Source organism: Aotus nancymaae, unplaced genomic scaffold (assembly GCF_030222135.1).
Source record: "Aotus nancymaae isolate 86718 unplaced genomic scaffold, 86718_ANA_hifiasm-v0.15.2.pri h1tg000065l, whole genome shotgun sequence".
Classification (NCBI taxonomy): domain Eukaryota; kingdom Metazoa; phylum Chordata; class Mammalia; order Primates; family Aotidae; genus Aotus; species Aotus nancymaae.
The window spans coordinates 5,253,902-5,270,508 of NW_026988480.1; the positions used below are offsets into that span (position 1 = coordinate 5,253,902).

At 35.5% G+C, this 16,607-nt stretch overlaps 1 protein-coding gene across 1 annotated transcript in view; it reads right to left on the bottom strand.

The window, feature by feature from the left end:
- Nucleotides 1-15,843, bottom strand: part of SPMIP7 (sperm microtubule inner protein 7) — a 53,921-nt gene extending 38,078 nt beyond the window's left edge. The window contains exons 1-2 of the mRNA XM_012458749.2: nucleotides 15,084-15,843; nucleotides 6,854-6,951 (exon numbers count right to left, since the gene is read on the bottom strand). Coding sequence (XP_012314172.2) covers nucleotides 6,854-6,951; nucleotides 15,084-15,636 — 651 coding nt within the window. The 5' untranslated portion in view covers nucleotides 15,637-15,843. The remainder of the gene's footprint in view (nucleotides 1-6,853; nucleotides 6,952-15,083) is intronic.
- Between the last annotated feature and the right edge of the window lie 764 nt (nucleotides 15,844-16,607).

Genomic DNA, 16,607 nt, shown 5'->3' on the forward strand with positions numbered 1-16,607 from the left:
TTTACAATGATGTTTATTTCTAAAAACTGTATTCAGTTTCTTTTTACTGTAGTAATTTAACTGTATAAGCTGGGTGCGGTGGCAGATTGCCTGAGCTCAGGAGTTCTAGACCAGCCTGGGCAACGGGGGGAGACCCTGTCTCTACAAAAAATATAAAAATTAGCCAGGCATGGTGGTGCATGCCTGTAGTCCCAGCTACTTGGGGGGCTGAGGCAGAGTGATGGCTTGGGCTTGGGAGGTTGAGGCTGCAGTGAGCTGTGATCATGCCACTACACTCCAGCCTGAGTGATGAAGCAAGACTCTGTATTAAAAATAAAATAAGATAAAATAAAATGAAAAGTCATTTAACTGTATATTTGTTTGAATTTTTACATACATATCAAGAATAACAGTGTTGTTTAGTCCCCTCCAATATGTATGTTTGCTTGATTGAGCTGACTAAAAACTTCAGTGCAATATTGTGGAGAGGAGGTGAAAGACATGAGACTGATTACAGAGGGAATGCTTTCAACATTTCACTGTTTAAATATTAAGTTTGATTTACCTTTTCACAGACACCCATTATTAATTTAAGGATAATGTCAATCCTTATTGTCAAAATTTTTTTTCATATCTTGAGATGAGTATATGACTTGTATTTTAATCAGTTAATACAATGAATTACATTTATCAGTTTTCTAAAGTTAAGCAATCTTACATACCTGAAATAAACCTAACTTTCTTAGGTTTCTTAGGATGTATTAACTATTTATATATTGCTATATTCTAAACGTGCATATGTTTTAATTTTTTACCAGGCATCTTTTATTATTGAGTTCTAGTTTAATTTAGTTGAAATCAGTGAATACCTTTCTATTTTTTCTTTTTTCTGTTTAAAAAAAATTTTTTTTTATTTTACTTTAAGTTCTGGGGTACATGTGCAGAGCATGCAGGATTGCTACATAGGTATATACATGCCATGGTGGTTTGCTGCCTCCATCCCCCTGTCACCTACGTTAGGTATTTCTCCTAATGTCATTCCTCCTCAGTCTCCCCACGCCCTGCTGTCCCTCTCCTAGCTGCTTACCTCACAACAGACCATAGTGTGTGATGTGCCCCTCCCTGTGTCCAGGTGTTCTCGTTGTTCGACAACCACTTATGAGTGAGAACATTCGGTATTTGGTTTTCTGTTCTTGTGTCAGTTTGCTGAGAATGATGGTTTCCAGATTTATCCATGTCTCTGCAAAGGACATGAACTCATCCTTTTTTATGGCTGCATAGTATTCCACGGTGTATGTGCCACATTTTATTCTTTTGATTTCATTTGATTTGTTTGATATTGCAGAATATAATTTATCTCAGTGAATGTTCTGTGTTCCATTGTTGTTTGTATCAATTAGGTCAAGTTAGTTGATTATGTTTTTCATATGTTCCATATCCCCTTTTTTTTTCCATCTACCTTTCCTATAAACTACTGAGAACAGAGTTTTGAAATAACTACTAACTGTAAATCTGCCTTTCAGTTCTATTAGTTTCTGTTTCTTGTGTTTTGAGTTCTGTTATTAGGTGCATATACATTTTATGGATTGGTCCCTTTCTTATTATAAAATATCTGAGTCCTTAGTAAAATTTCTTGTTCTGAAATTCACTTTGTTGGCTATCATTGCACCTAATTCTGCATTTATTAGACTAGCTTTTGAGTGATATATATTTTCACACCTTACCTGAAACTTCTATTTGTATTTCACATGGTTTTCTTGTGGTCAGCATATAGTAGAGTCTTAATTTTTCATCCAACTAACAATATGTGACTTTTAAGTTCATTTTATTAAATTCTATTTAACAATGGACATAATTTGGTTTAAATCTATTTTTGTTTTCTATTTGTTTTCTTTATTTTCCTTTTGTGTTACTTTCTTTTGAATTAGTTGATAATTTTTTTAATTTTAAAATTTAATTTTATCTCCTACTAGCTTACTACGTATGTTTTTTTAAATGTTTTTCTTTGCTGCTGTTGCTGTCTCTCTGGGATTTACAGCACAGATATTTTACAACATGCATCTTTAACTCCAGGGTTTACATGATAATATTATACCATTTCAAAAATAGTGTAAAAAAGTTAAAACGGCATATGCTCATTTTCTTTGTTGTCCCTTACACTACTGTCACACAATCACCTTTTTCTGTGCTATTAACCTGAAATGCATTACTATCATTGTGCTTTTAACAGTGATATTTTAAAGAACTATAAGATGAAAATAGTATTTTATATTTACCCATATGTTTACCATTTCTGTTCACCTCAATTTATTTCATTGTGTAAACTTGAATTTCCATATACATTATTTTCTTCTGTCTAAAGAAATACCTTCAGGTCTGCTGGCAGTGCATTCTTTCAGCTTTGTTTTATGAAAATGTTTCTATTTTGCTCCTAATTTTAAATATTTTTATTGTTAGTTAACATCTTCTTAGTTTAGTCTTATTTATTTTTGTTACTTAAAATATGTGCATTTGTTTTCTTCTGGCTTACACAAACTGACAAAAAGCCGGAAGTCATTCTTACAAGTGTTCCTTTGTGTATATCTTTTCTCTAACTCTTTTTAAGATGTTATATTTTTCACTGTTTGTCAGTAATGTCATTGATGTGTTTTAGGCATAATTTTTAAAAATCTTTATACAGATTAAAATTTGTTGAACATCTTGGGTCTTCAGATTTATAATAACCCCCTTCAGCAGGAGTTATCATAGTCTGAAATCCACCAGTTTGTATTGCTCTCTATCAAAGAGACAATTACTTTTTCTAAAGCTGTGTTTAAATCTTCTCTAGCAGTATCTGAAATTTGTGTCATTTTCTGTGGTTCACATGCCTGTTGACTATTATCTTGGTATGCTATATCATGGTAGTATGGTATAATCTTTCAGGGAATCTAGATTTTTCTCTAATATAGCATCTCTTCCACTTTCTCATTATACACCTATAAACTCACTTGTACACATTATGTGTCTTCAGTTTCTTTACGTTTTCATTTCCAGGCACTCAAATTTATCATCTACCTAATTTCCTTGAAGTCTGTCTTCACTTTCTGGTGGCTGTTTTCTAACTGGCGCATCTTCCCTGTAATGCTGTTGTCTACATGTTATTTGTCTACTATTTAATAGAGAGGGGACAAAATTTACTCTTTGATGTCTTTACTGTTCTTGGAATACGATTCAGTGGGAATGCCTACTTTTAACTCTAAATGATCCTTAGTTTCTTCTGATAAAAGTAATCACATTGAAGTAGAACATCCTTTATGTCCTAATAAGACTAGCATTATCCACATTAAGATTCTCCAACACCACCAGCATCATTAAATGCTTCAATTTCCAGAATTTCTTCATATTTAACAAGACCTGACAAAATATGGCCACTGATGTCCAGATTTCAAATAATGTAATTACCATAAACTATGCTAAAAAATAAACTTTCAGATTTTTCCTTTTTCCGTTCTTATATTCTCCATGTGTTGTCTCCTTTAACTCTAGGCTTTTTCTGCCATTACTGTTGGAGCTGGGGTTGAGATTGCCAGAACGCTTCTGTTGCTGCCACCTTTGGCTTGTTTGTGTGGAACCATGACTCATCCTCAATGTACAGCAGAGAATGTGAGGGGATGCTCAGGGAGCTATCAGAAATAAACACGCAGTAGATATAAAAATGGTATCATAGCTTCTGTCATATTTTTTCTTTTACTTTTAGGATTCCAAATAAGCCTGTGTTCTTTCTTCTACCTACCTTTCACTTCTGTATTTTTTGTATTTTTGCATATTTGTGCTTCATCAATTTCTTCTGATTAATCTACCAGTTCTCCAATTCCCTCTCTAACTGTGTCTAATCTATTACTGAATCCATCTACACAGTTCTTTATCATATTTTTCAGTTCTGGAATTACTTTCACCCACAATTTTCTTTTCTTTTCTTTTCTTTTCTTTTTTCTTCTTCTTCTTCCTCCTACTTCTTCTTCTTCCTCTTTTTTTTTTTTTTTTTTTTTTTGCTTTAGACAGTCTCACTCTGTTGTCCAGGCTGGAGTGTGGAGTACAGTGGCACTATCTCAGCTCAATTCAACCTCTACCTCTCAGGTTCAAGCAATTCTCCTGCCTCAGCCTCCTGAGTAGCTGGGACTACAGACACGTGCCACCACACCTGAATAAATTTTGTATTTTTAATAGAAATGAAGTTTTGTCAGGTTGACCAAACAGGTCTCGAACTCTCAACCTCAGGCGATCTGCCCACCTTGGCCTCCCAAAGTGCTGGGATTACAAGTGTGAGCCACTGTGCCTGGCCTAATGTTTGTATTGTTAGTAGATATGGGGTTCTACCATGTTGGCTAGGCTGGTCTCAAACTCCTGGCATCAAGTGATCCTGCCTTGGCTTCCCAAAGTGTTAAGATTAGAGGTGTGAGACACCACACCTGGCCCCTCCCCCAATCTTCTAATTTCCATTTGGTAGTTTGCAATTTTCGTACAAAAATTTTGAGCTCATTTTTTTTCTCCTTGAACATTTTATACATATTTACAAGGCATGGATGTATATCTGTTTGCATACATCAATGTATATCTCTTTCTGTTTTCTTTCATTTGTGCTGATTCTCACTCATAGTGTACTTTTTCTTATATGTTTGGATACTGTTAATTATGTGTTGAACATTATACTTTAAAAGTTTTTAATTGAAATAATTTGAGGTTTAATAAGATAATATCTTCCTTCAAAGAAAAGTATTGTTTACTTCTGCCTGATTCCTGGAAGTGAGAGCAGTCTAGGATCACCTTCATCCCAGTTCAGGACTTGAAGTTTTCTTATTTACTTGGATTAAGCTAGGCAGCAGTCTGTTCAAGTGCTTTTTACTATTGACCTATCCTTACTTGTAGGGTTCAGGCTTCCAGGTATTCAGCTCACAGTCTTAGGTGGTTTTTATGGATCAACTCCAACTTCTGATCCTTTGCTCCTATGAGACCACCAAAAGTTCAAATCAAACTTTTGGTTGCCTCTTCAAAAACTGCAAATTCTTTCAGTGTCAAAGTGGCCCTAAGTGCTAGACTTAAATTTTAGAGTGTCTATCCTTTTTTGTTGGCCCAGTAATTTCTCTCTACCTTATTAGAAGAAAGAAATGTTAATCCAGTTGCTTTGCCATTAGAAATATTGGTCCATATTACTTAGCTTCCACTGCTGGAAATAATGTCTGGATTTATTCACTGCTATAAAAAGTCTAAATTTATTTTAAATTTAAATAAGTATGCTAATAAGCCTGTCCATGATAAGTTCCTACTTCAGAATTCTAGTTTTAAAATAGTTAAAGCATGGAATCTTGCCATAAATTTGTAGCATACTTTTTTTAAAAAAAAAAGGCAACAAAGTCTTCAATTTCTTATTAGGTTCACTTTGATTTGCTCTCACAGGATTTACCTACAGGACCAATGGATCCTTTGATAAGAGTTTAAGATAGAATAAGTAAAACTAATAAATAAAAAATTTTATTACCCTTGCAATCACATTATGCATTTTGTCTGAATTCAGAATAGCCTAAAACAGGCCAAATTGCCCCTATTTCTAATGCCATAATTTTCTTTTAAAAGAAAAATGCATAGGACAAAGAAAAGCATAAAGTTCTACCATGTGTGCATGGCATCTTGAGTAAAGGAGGCATTGAGAACACATTCTTTACGTGACCTTTCTGTTCCGTGCTCTTTGTTTCATGGCCATGTACTACTGTGGTACAGCTGTTATTATGTGAGAGGAATGCCCCATTTCCCTTTGTGAAAAACTAGAAAGGGTTATTGTGAAGGAAAAGGTGAGAAAAGAAGAAATCGACATGGCACTCTGAGGGTAAATTCTTAAGCAGGTCCATTTTAGAAGAAATATATATATGAGCTACAGAAATGGAAATTGATTCTTTACAATGTATTCATATCTTTACTGCTAATGAATATGTATTTTTTTGAGGTAATAAAAATCTAAAATTAGATTGTGGGGGTGGTTGCACAACTCTGTGAATATTCTAAAAACATTGAATTACACACTTTAAAGGGTTATATTTTATAATGCATGATATATATCTCAATAAAGCTGTTTTAAAAAAATATTTTCATATCTGTGTATGTCTTAGGATTATTTAAGTATCTTAATTTAAATGCCAAGGATTTAGAGACTATAAAATCTACATTGGAAGATGATTAAAAACATAATCCTTAGATTCTGAAAAATATTTAGGTTTAAATTTTGGTTTATATTTATTATCTGTCTGATCAAAAGTCAGTTACTTAACATTATTGGGCTTCTATTTTCTCAAATAATATGAGAATAACAACACTACTTGTTAAGAAGCAGGGATTCAGACAGGATTATTGTTCAAGTGATATGTTGTGGGAATGCCCTCAGGTGAAGGGACGTGAAGACAGTAGAATAGGGGAAGGAAAAGAAGCTAGTGAGAATGCAGCCTCAGCTGGAGAGTAGCATTAGTCTGTTGCCCTAAGAAGTCAGCCAGTCACTGGCCAAAATCTGAAAGAGGCAGCATGAGACAGTCCTCCAGTCTGGTGGCTGTTAGCCTTTTAGTGATCGTCACTCATTGCTCCTGGGAATAGACACACTAGCCAGTGAAGGGAGTCTCTGATGGGCACCAGCTGTGTCTACTACTCACTCCTCCTCCCCCATGGTGTTGTAGGAGTAATGCAAGGTAATGCACAATAGACATTGACTGCAAAGGGCTGCACAGTGCCTGGAATATAAGAAGCACCATATACATAGTAGCTATTCATCTAGGACACACTATATCAAACACCCAAACAATGAAATAAACCAATTATATATGTTGTATAATACCACCCAGCAAGGAAATCTTACTCTACATGTTGCCTCCTCGTCAAACGTAAACATGTATCTTAATGAGTGTCCTTCATGATGAGATTGTAAAGGAGTAACTTGCAGTGGGCTTGTCCAACCTGAAAACACAAAAAAGGGAATGTGATTTTGGTTAAAAACACAATAAAAGTGCTTTTGCAACAGAAATATTTACTATTAGAAGCTAGACTGTGTGATTGTAATTCATTTTTTAATGGATTATTTAATAACTTTTCTGGAACTTTTAGCTGTGAGAACAGAATAGCTGTGGAATTTCTGTAAGAGGCTAATTATAATAGTGCAGAATCACTTATTATTTCATACTTATTATTGGAAGATAACTATTGGGTACTAGATATCTATGTCTGTGCACATAGACATGTTGGGGATGGTGGTGACACAAGGTGAGTCTGGTTATTATGCAGACTCATGAATTATTATCACTATAATTCATGTAGTGATAGATTAGAAGTTCTAAAATCTAGCAAATATAAAAAGCAGCCTTCAAAAATATGAGTACACTGTAACTGGAAGCCAATGGGTATATATTTTTCATCTTTATATAAAGATGGTTTTGAGGTGCCTGTGAGCAAATGGAAGGTACAAACATAGTAGCTAATTTCAACACAGTGTGGCAATGCAACAATAGCTGAGCTCAGAGTGCTGTGCAGGCGCATAGGAAGGACACCTAAGAATACCTAGTTCAACCAGGTTGTCAGGCCTTAGGGACATCTCCCTGAAGATGACGCCTGATCTAATCTTGACAATTAAGGAGAACTTAGATGAAAGAAGAGAAGTAGAGAAAGGGTAGTTATTCCAGGAAGAGAAACAGCATGTGCAATGGTAGGCCTGCTCTGTAAGAGCATCTTAATGTGTATAAAAATAAAAAAATGTTACATATAACAGATTGTAAAATGATAGATAGGAAATGGTAGAAGATAAGCAAGAGAAATAGTCTAAGGTCAGGACATAAAAACCTCGGACGTAACCTGCAGATGAATTGCCCTTGAAGAGTTTTAATAAGAGAGATTGATTACTTTGATTAGGGCAGGTGACTAGCATAGGTGAAGATAATCGCAGTGCCTCTGGTAGTTTCCATAGAGATCGTTTCTGCTACCCCGTGGGGGCTTCTGACTTGGCTCACTACTTCATAGTTTTGTTTCATGAATTCATCCAACTTGGCAAAATGTAAATTTAAAAGTTAAAATTTGTGATCAGGATGGACAGCACAGAGATGTTGAAGCATGAGAGAGATGCATTTTGAGAGATGCTTAGGGCAGGACAGGTGCTCCATGGCCATCTGTGGATGCCACTCAGGTGAAGCACTATCACAGATGTCACCTATTTAATATTATACATATTATACCATATGTATAATTATATATATTATTTGATAGTGGCATATAATATATATAATGTATATACTTACTTGGGTTCCAGAGTGACCTTCATGAGTTATTTGACCCATCTGAGTCTCATTTTCCTCATCTTTAATGATTATTGTCAGGGTTATAAAGACTATAATTAATAAATACAAAGAAATAAGCAAACTATGGCATATGGTTTAAATGCTCATGTTTAAAATTAACAATTAGTAGCTGTAATGTCGTCTAGTGCTAGTGTAGTAATATTTCATGATGATGATGATGATGATTGATGATGACAATTCAGCCAATATTTGACTGAGAAACTCAGGAAAGAATCTGCAATGGGGATTTGCAAAGGAGGAATAGAGAACAAGTGGATGCTGAATAGTCTGTGGGTTTAGAAGGGGCAGTTAGAGAGAGAGTGTCAGGCGACCTCACTGCACTATTGTTGATTTTGAAGCTTGAGGCAATCACATGAGAAGGATATGGGTAGCCTTTAGGAGCAGACAGTGTCCCCCCGCTGACAGTGAATGAGGAAACAAACGCTTTAGATGGAAGAAACTGGATTCTGCAACAATCTGAATGAGCTTGGAGGTTGATTTTTTCCCCAGACCCTCTAGGTAAGAACCAATATAACACCTTTATTTTGGCTTTATTTATTTATTTTTGAGATGTAGTCTCACTCTGTTGCCCAGGCTGGAGTGCAGTGGCATGATCTCAGCTCACTGCAACCTCCACCTCCTGGGTTCAGGCAATTCTCCTGCCTCAGCTTCCCGAGTAGCTGGGATTACAAGTGCGTACCACCATACCTGGCTAATTTTTGTAATTTTAGTAGAAGACAGGGTTTCACCATGTTGGCCAGGCTGATCTTGAACTCCCAACCTTAGATAATCTGCCTGCCTCAGCCTCCCAAAGTGCTGGGATTACAGGCATAAGCCACCATGCCTGGCTGCTTTTGGCAGTATTATTATTGTCATAGATTCTAAACAGGAGACCCAGATGACATTCCCAACTTCTGATCCACAAAACTGTGATTAATGGTTTCACTTTAAGCTGCTAAGTTTGTGTCAATTTGTTACAGCAGCAAGAGAAAACTAATACAGGCACAAGTGAGAGGCCTAAGCAAAGGGAGAAATGGAATGCTGAATCCCATTGTCATTTCAGTTTTGAGAACCATAAGGATAATTCTGTCTGTGACACAGCTGGACAAAGGAAATTCTCTAGAAATCTATCATGCCAAAAGCAGCAGGATGGCATTTTGTGGTATCTATCTTATTTGGAACCATTTAAACAACTTCTTTGAAAAAGGAGGAAATTAGGAAAACAATAAAAGTTGAATTCTAATATTAAGCCAGACTAGAAGAAAGGACTCTGGACAGTGAATTACACCTCAGAGTCATCAAATTTCAGTCCCAGTATGAGGATATCCTTTCCTCTGTTTCGGTATCTACTATTTGCAAAACAAACAACCCTAAAACCTAGTGGCTTAACTCAACCACTTATTCTCTCCCAGGATTCAGAAGATAGTTGGGGTGATTCTTCTTCACATGGCGTCAGTTTCAATAGCTGCAAAGGTTGAAAAATGGCTTCACTCACATGGCTGGCAAGTTGGTATTGAACATTAGCTGGGGTCTTAGGTGGGCATACCGGTAAGTGTCTTGTATTTGTTTCTGTGAGCATAGGTTGGTCTCACGGGATAGTGAGTGAGATCCCAGAGAAGACTCTGAAGAGAACTAATCCCAATGTGCAAGTGCTTATCAAGTCTCCATTTGCACAATGCTTATTAACATATAATTGGCCCAAGCCAGTTAAATGCCCAGGCCTGATGTCAATGTGGGAAGTAAACAGACCTAGTTTCCTAGTAAGAGTGGCAGACACACACAGGAACAGGGTGAATTGCTGAGGATCACTTTTAGACAAGCTACCATTCATCTCTTCTTCATAACTCACCATCCCACTTCATCACTTTCATACCACAAAGCAAATGTCAAGTCTTCTGTCAAGGAAAGCACTATAGTATTTTCCTTACTTCTTAGGAATTTAAAGTGTTTGAAACTATGATCATATTTTTATTGTGAGAAGGATTCATGTGTAACCTATAAAACGATATGAGTTTGAGGGGGTCTGCCACGAACCCTATTTTCCCATAGGCCCTGTTATTTTTATTACAAAATACCATAATATTGTGCTTTTAAGGAATGTGAAAACTGTAATATAGGAGAAAAAAATCAAGGGCCACTCCATGTATTTTGTCTTCTTATCCATTTTCTATCATCTTCTAGTTATAGATAGGTTTTCATAACACCGCAAATGCCCTTTGCTAATGGTCTTACTTGAGTTATCTTTCTTAATATAACTTAAGTAGATCGTTTTTTTGTTGATTTTTAAAAGGACAACTTTAGGTCTAGTTGCTTGTACATGCTGTTTTTCTATTTTCTGTTTTATTTATATGCACCAAATATCCGAGCTTCAAAATACATGAAATAAAAACATTGACAGCATTGAAGAGAAAAGTAGGCAGTGCTACAATAATTGTTGGATCCACTTTCAATAATAGAATGATCAGACAAAGATCTATAAAGAAATAGAGAACTTAAACAACACTATAAAACAATTTGACCTAACAGAACAATTCACCCAACAACAGCAGAATATACATCTTCTCAAGTACACACGGAATATTCTCTAGAATAGATTATATGTTAGGCCACAAAACACTTCTTCATAAATTTTAAAAGGTTAAAATCATGCAGCGTCTTTTCCAGTTGAAATAAAACTAAAAATCAACAAAAGAAGAGAAACTGGAAAATTGACAAATATATAGAAATTAAACATGATGCCGGGAAACAATAAAATGATCAAAGAAGAAATCCCAAAGGAAATGGGAAATTATCTTGAGAAAAATGAAAATTAAAACAACAACATTTATGGAGAATGACATTAGCAAGATGGCAGAATAGGAAACTCTGAACATCCTCTCCCCAATTAGCAACGATTCATGAACACATTACCTTTGTGAGAAATACAGAAACTAAGGGAAAGACTCCTGCACCTTGAAAGAATGCAAAACAGACTCACTGAAGCTAATAAAGAGATTTGAGTGAGTCACCCTCTTGCAGATTCCCTGCCCCTGGTGCAGTGCCGGACAATCAGGAAGAGATTCCCTAGCTCCCAGATTCACTCAGGGTTTACTCCCCTTGATTGATTCCCATGTTTAGCACCCCAGCTTTTCCAAGGGGGCTCTCCAGAGGACTGGCTTCTGTCTTGCTAGTCCTGGAGCCCTGAGAGGGGTCTAGCACAATCGAATGACCCAAGAGCAAACAGATTGCATTCTGAACTGGTTGATAGCAAAGATTCTCTCATATGCTCAGCACAGAGTAAGCAGATTTTTTAAAATCCTCACTCTCAGCCCCCTAGAAAAAGCTGATTCATCCATGTGTCCAGTACCCAAACTTCTCTGTATTTGCCTAAATAACTAGCATTTATCTCACCAGTCCTGGAACTCTGATGAGTTGAACTAGGTTAACCCCCTGGGGGAAGACAGAGAAAGCAGCCTTGGCTTGTGGATGCCACAGATCTAGATCTAGAGATAGTCACCGTAGATCCAAGAGTTGAGCCAAGACTCCAGCTTTTCTGGGGATGGCCCCCAAAGCAGCATCTGTCTTATCAGTCATGAAACTCTGATGAATCTAGCACAGTCTAGTTGCCTATAGGATAATAAAAATGGGAGTTTGGGCTAGTAGACACCATAGCTCACCCCCTGCTCAGCATAGAGCAAGTGAACAAAATCCCATCTGTCAGATTCCCTTGGGAAGGAAAAGAGTTGGCAGAGGTTCCCAAATCTCTGACCAGGCTGATGGATTAAGGTCTTCTTTACAAGACCAGTTCATGAAGAATGGAAGAAGTGCCTGCTTTGTCTAATGTGAAGAAACCTATACAGAGAGTTAAAGAAAATGAAGAATCAGGCAAAGATTCTCCAAAAAAGGAGAAGATAAATCTTCAGAAACCAATCCTAATAAAACAGAATTAAATAATGAACCCAACAGAGAACTGTCACAAAAATGCTTACCAAGGTCAAGAGAATCATAAATGAAGAGATAGCAATACATAATAGTAGATGGATATTTTAGTACCTCACTTCAAATAATGAATAGAATATCCAGACAGAAGATCAATAAGGAAATAGAGAACTTGAATAACATATAGACCAAATAGACCTAATACACACAGAAATTGTGTTCATATGCTACAACATGGGTGAATCTGGAGGACATTATTGTAAGTGAAATAAGCCAATACAAAAGACAAATACTATATGATTTCACTTAAGTGAGGAACCTAAAGTAGTCAAATTCATAGATATTGAAGATATAATGGCTGTTGCCAGGAGTTATGGGAAGGAGGGAAATAGGGGTTTGTTTAATGGGTAAAGAGTTTCAGTTTTGCAAGATGAAGTGAATCCTGGAGATGGATGGTGGTGATGTTTGCACAATGTGAATATACTACTTTATACTAATTAACTATAAAGATAGTTCTGGTGAATGTCTTTAACCGCCCCTGACCCCCTGCATTAAGGTACATTGAAGCCTAACTCCCAATGTGATGTTATTTGGAGGTGAAGCCTTTGGGAGGTAATTAACTTTAGATGAGCCAAAGAAGGTAAGACCTCCATGATGGCATTAGTGTTCCTTTAAGTAGAGGAAGAGCTACTAGAGCTCTCTCTCTCTCAATTTCTCTCTCTCTCTCTCTGTCTCTTTCAGGACTCAGGGAGAAGGAAGCCTTCTATAAGCTAGAAAGAAGGTCTTCACCAGCAACCAAATACACTGATTCCTTGATTCTTGGCTTCCCAGCCTCCAGAACTGTGAGAAACAAATATTTTTTATTTCAGCCACCCAGTCTTTACTATTTTGTTATAGCAGTTTGACTTAACACAATGGTTTAAAAAAATAGAAAGACATATAAAGTGATATCAATATTGATATCAGGAGGCCAAAGTGGAGGAAAATCAAGAGAGTGACAATAGACAAGCTCTATTTCTTCTGTGATAAGAAAGGCTGGATCATCTACTGCAATAAGAGGCAGAGTTCTCTAAAGGATTTGAATATAATTAGAATGTTTATATTAGTTAATTGGTAAATGATAAAGAAAGGCAACTGGATTGAGAAAGGAAGTATTAAACCCAGTAAAAGGTCTAGACAAGTTTGGAATGGGGCGAGAAGAAATCAGCAATATAATATTTTATGATCTTTCTTTGATATTTGTGAAAGTCCACTGAAGAGCATATCAGTGTGTGATTTAATTAATTCTGAGATGTCGTTCTTTATGAAAATGCATTAGAAATAATGTGTATTTAGGTTTGCTAAAACCTGAAAGTACCTATCATTTTCAATTAATGATTGTTTCCAGAATGTATAAAGTCATTGAAAGTCTAGGACAAATTATATTGAACTCTGTCCCCAAATTGCAGGTATTACTTTTTGAAGCTCTTAATAGATAATAATAATAGCTACTATTAATGAAATGTTTTATCAGGTTTCAGAGATTTTGCTAAGCACTTTACAAGTCTTAATTCATTTGATTCTTACAAATGTATAAAAGAAGTACTATTTATTCCTAATTTATGTATGAAGAAACTGAAAATTTTAGACTTGTTACAATCTGACATTCTTTATTTTAGGTATTTTTACATTAATTACACCAAATGGCTCTTACTATTATATTATGAATTATTACTATTAGGTGAGTTTTACAAGGATACACAGGCATAAAGAGAATAGTAACTAGTCCTGGGTCATATAGCAACTGAGCTTTTGCTAGAGTTCAAGTCCAGACATTCTGAGTCAAGTGCCTGTTCTCTGAATCCTCTGTTTTACTGATTCAGGCAGTGAAATACTTGGGACAGATGAGCTCTATACTTGGTTCTGACTTGTTGGTGCAGTCCATTAACACCATTTTAGCCCTATATTAGCTTTGCTAAACCATTTCTTCAACCTATATTTTTGTGGAATAAGCTTTGAAAGTCTTCCTATAGCATTTGGCCTTTTGCTTTTCACAAGCTAAAAAATGTTGATCTCTTTACATTCCTGCCTGCCAGACAGCTTTTATACAGGAAATAATACCTATGGCTTTCCTTTGGAGGTGTTTCTCATCATTTTTTGGGCCAGGCCTGTGACAATTTAGAGGAGTTCTTACAGAGAAACCACATGGTGTAGATGTCAGTAAGGGGTCATCAGTCCTGCCTCCATGGCTGTGGAGCTATTTATTCAGAGTTTGCTTCATTTCAGCTTCTGTTCTTATTGGAGTCAAAAAATTTACTTTCAAATACTTAAATTTTTCCCATTTTATTTCAGCCCTTAAAACTAACAGTTTCATAATCATCAGTGAATTAATTCTTTCAAGGGAGAGAGACAGATAAGGAGGATCTCTATACAATTATCAAAGTGATACATAAATTCCCCTGTGGTAAAAGAAGATTATCCATATATCTAGAATAAGTAATATTATATACTTTGTGTTGATCACTTAATTAACGAATTTTTTTAAAGAAAAAATTTTGTTTTACAAATAAATTTATAAGGTTTATTATTCCTTTGTTTCTTACAATCTGTAATTAAAAAAAAACCTATATACTTTGTGTTGATCAGTTAACTAACGAATTTTTTTTAAAGAAAAAATTTTGTTTTACAAATAAATTTATAAGGTTTATTATTCCTTTGTTTCTTACAATCTGTAATTAAAAAAAAAAAAAAAACCTTTTTCAGATCATTGTAATCTTGTTAATTTAACTGCCTACATACTGACTCTTATGTCCATGCTCTCTTCCTTTGAGTATTTAAAACACATAAAATTCATGTGACTTCATTTACCTCCAAGTCTTGCTCTGATAGAAATGTCTGGTACTTCTCTGGAATTCCATCTCCTGTTCTGTTGCAGTTCTTCTGATAGAATTTTTTGCCTTTTTATTGTTGTTTGAAATCCTGTATCTGGTCTGGGAACTCGATGTTGAGGTTTCACATCACTAAAATCCACTAAGGTTGGTATGGTTCTGCCAATGCCAGGATTTAAATCAGCATCACCACCAGGACTCATAAACCCCGAACAGGAATCACCTAAGGTCACATCATCCCGAAGTGGAAATAATGGATAATGTGGCCCATATGGTGGAGGATAAGGATAATGTAAATGATAGTCTGGCAAGACTGAAGGGGGATAAGGGTGAAATTTAAGAAAAGCAGGGTTGCATTTCTTTTCAAATCTGCCATAGTTATGTCTGTTCTCAAGACCTTTCACAAAAGGCATGTTCATTTTTCTTAAGAGATCACAATAGTGTGGGTAATCTATATTCTCAACAGTTCCTGAAAACATGGACCTTTTAGAGATACTTATCCTTCCAGGTGTGTTCTGAATCTCTACATCCATGGCCTTTCTCTTTAGAGTTTTTGGTTACTATAAAGTAAATATTTCTGATAATTCTTTTATCTTTAACTATACAAACTCTATTTACAATAACTAAAGATCCGAGTTAAACTAGTACAAAATTGACTCAGCTTTCTACATGTTAGCAGATAATTTTGTTTTCCTTTTTAAAGTAAACCTTTTCCTCCACCAAAGGAAGAACAGGGCAATGAAGGAACAGGACAGAAGGAGAAAAAAGCAGAGTCCTTGTTGCTTGGCAACGACTAGAACTCTTAACACATCCATTTATTATGTACATCATAATTTAATTTGTAAGAAAACAAAAATAGCCTTGGTACTAATACTTCCATGATGCGTTTCTCCCCAGTGCTCAGGAAAGCTGTGTTCACTTATTTTAAAATTTTTCCATAAGTTAGTATTTTATGGATATAAAATTTAAGGAGTGTAAATAAAGCAGAGAATTCAGTGACAATATATTTTCCAAAAGTATATATGTGACTACAACTAAGTATTTATAGATATAACACTTTCTGTCTAAATAAATGTAAATCTAAATGCACTGTACAATATAAACATGTATTACACTAAAGTCAAATTGATATATCTAATTTTTAAGAGAAACAGAAAATTATAGTGAAAGTACAGGTACATCTTTTACATGCCCTAAATTACCTTTACTTCCCTTAAATTTACCATGGTGTCCAGAGTAAGAACAGTAAGTTTTAAACTCATTTTAGGAAACCACAATAGGGTATCAGCTGTCTACACACAAAATATCATTTAAATCACTACTACACTGGTTTGCTTAAAAGCTCGTTTACCTGGATAATTTTATCTTGCATGAGCTTCTATAAGGGGAAATCTGAATATTAGAATTTGGGGTAAAAGGTCACATCATCCTTACTGTAGCAAATATGTTAAAAGAGGCAAGATTCTAGCTTTGAAGAGTCAGGCACATAGTTGTTAATCAGGCC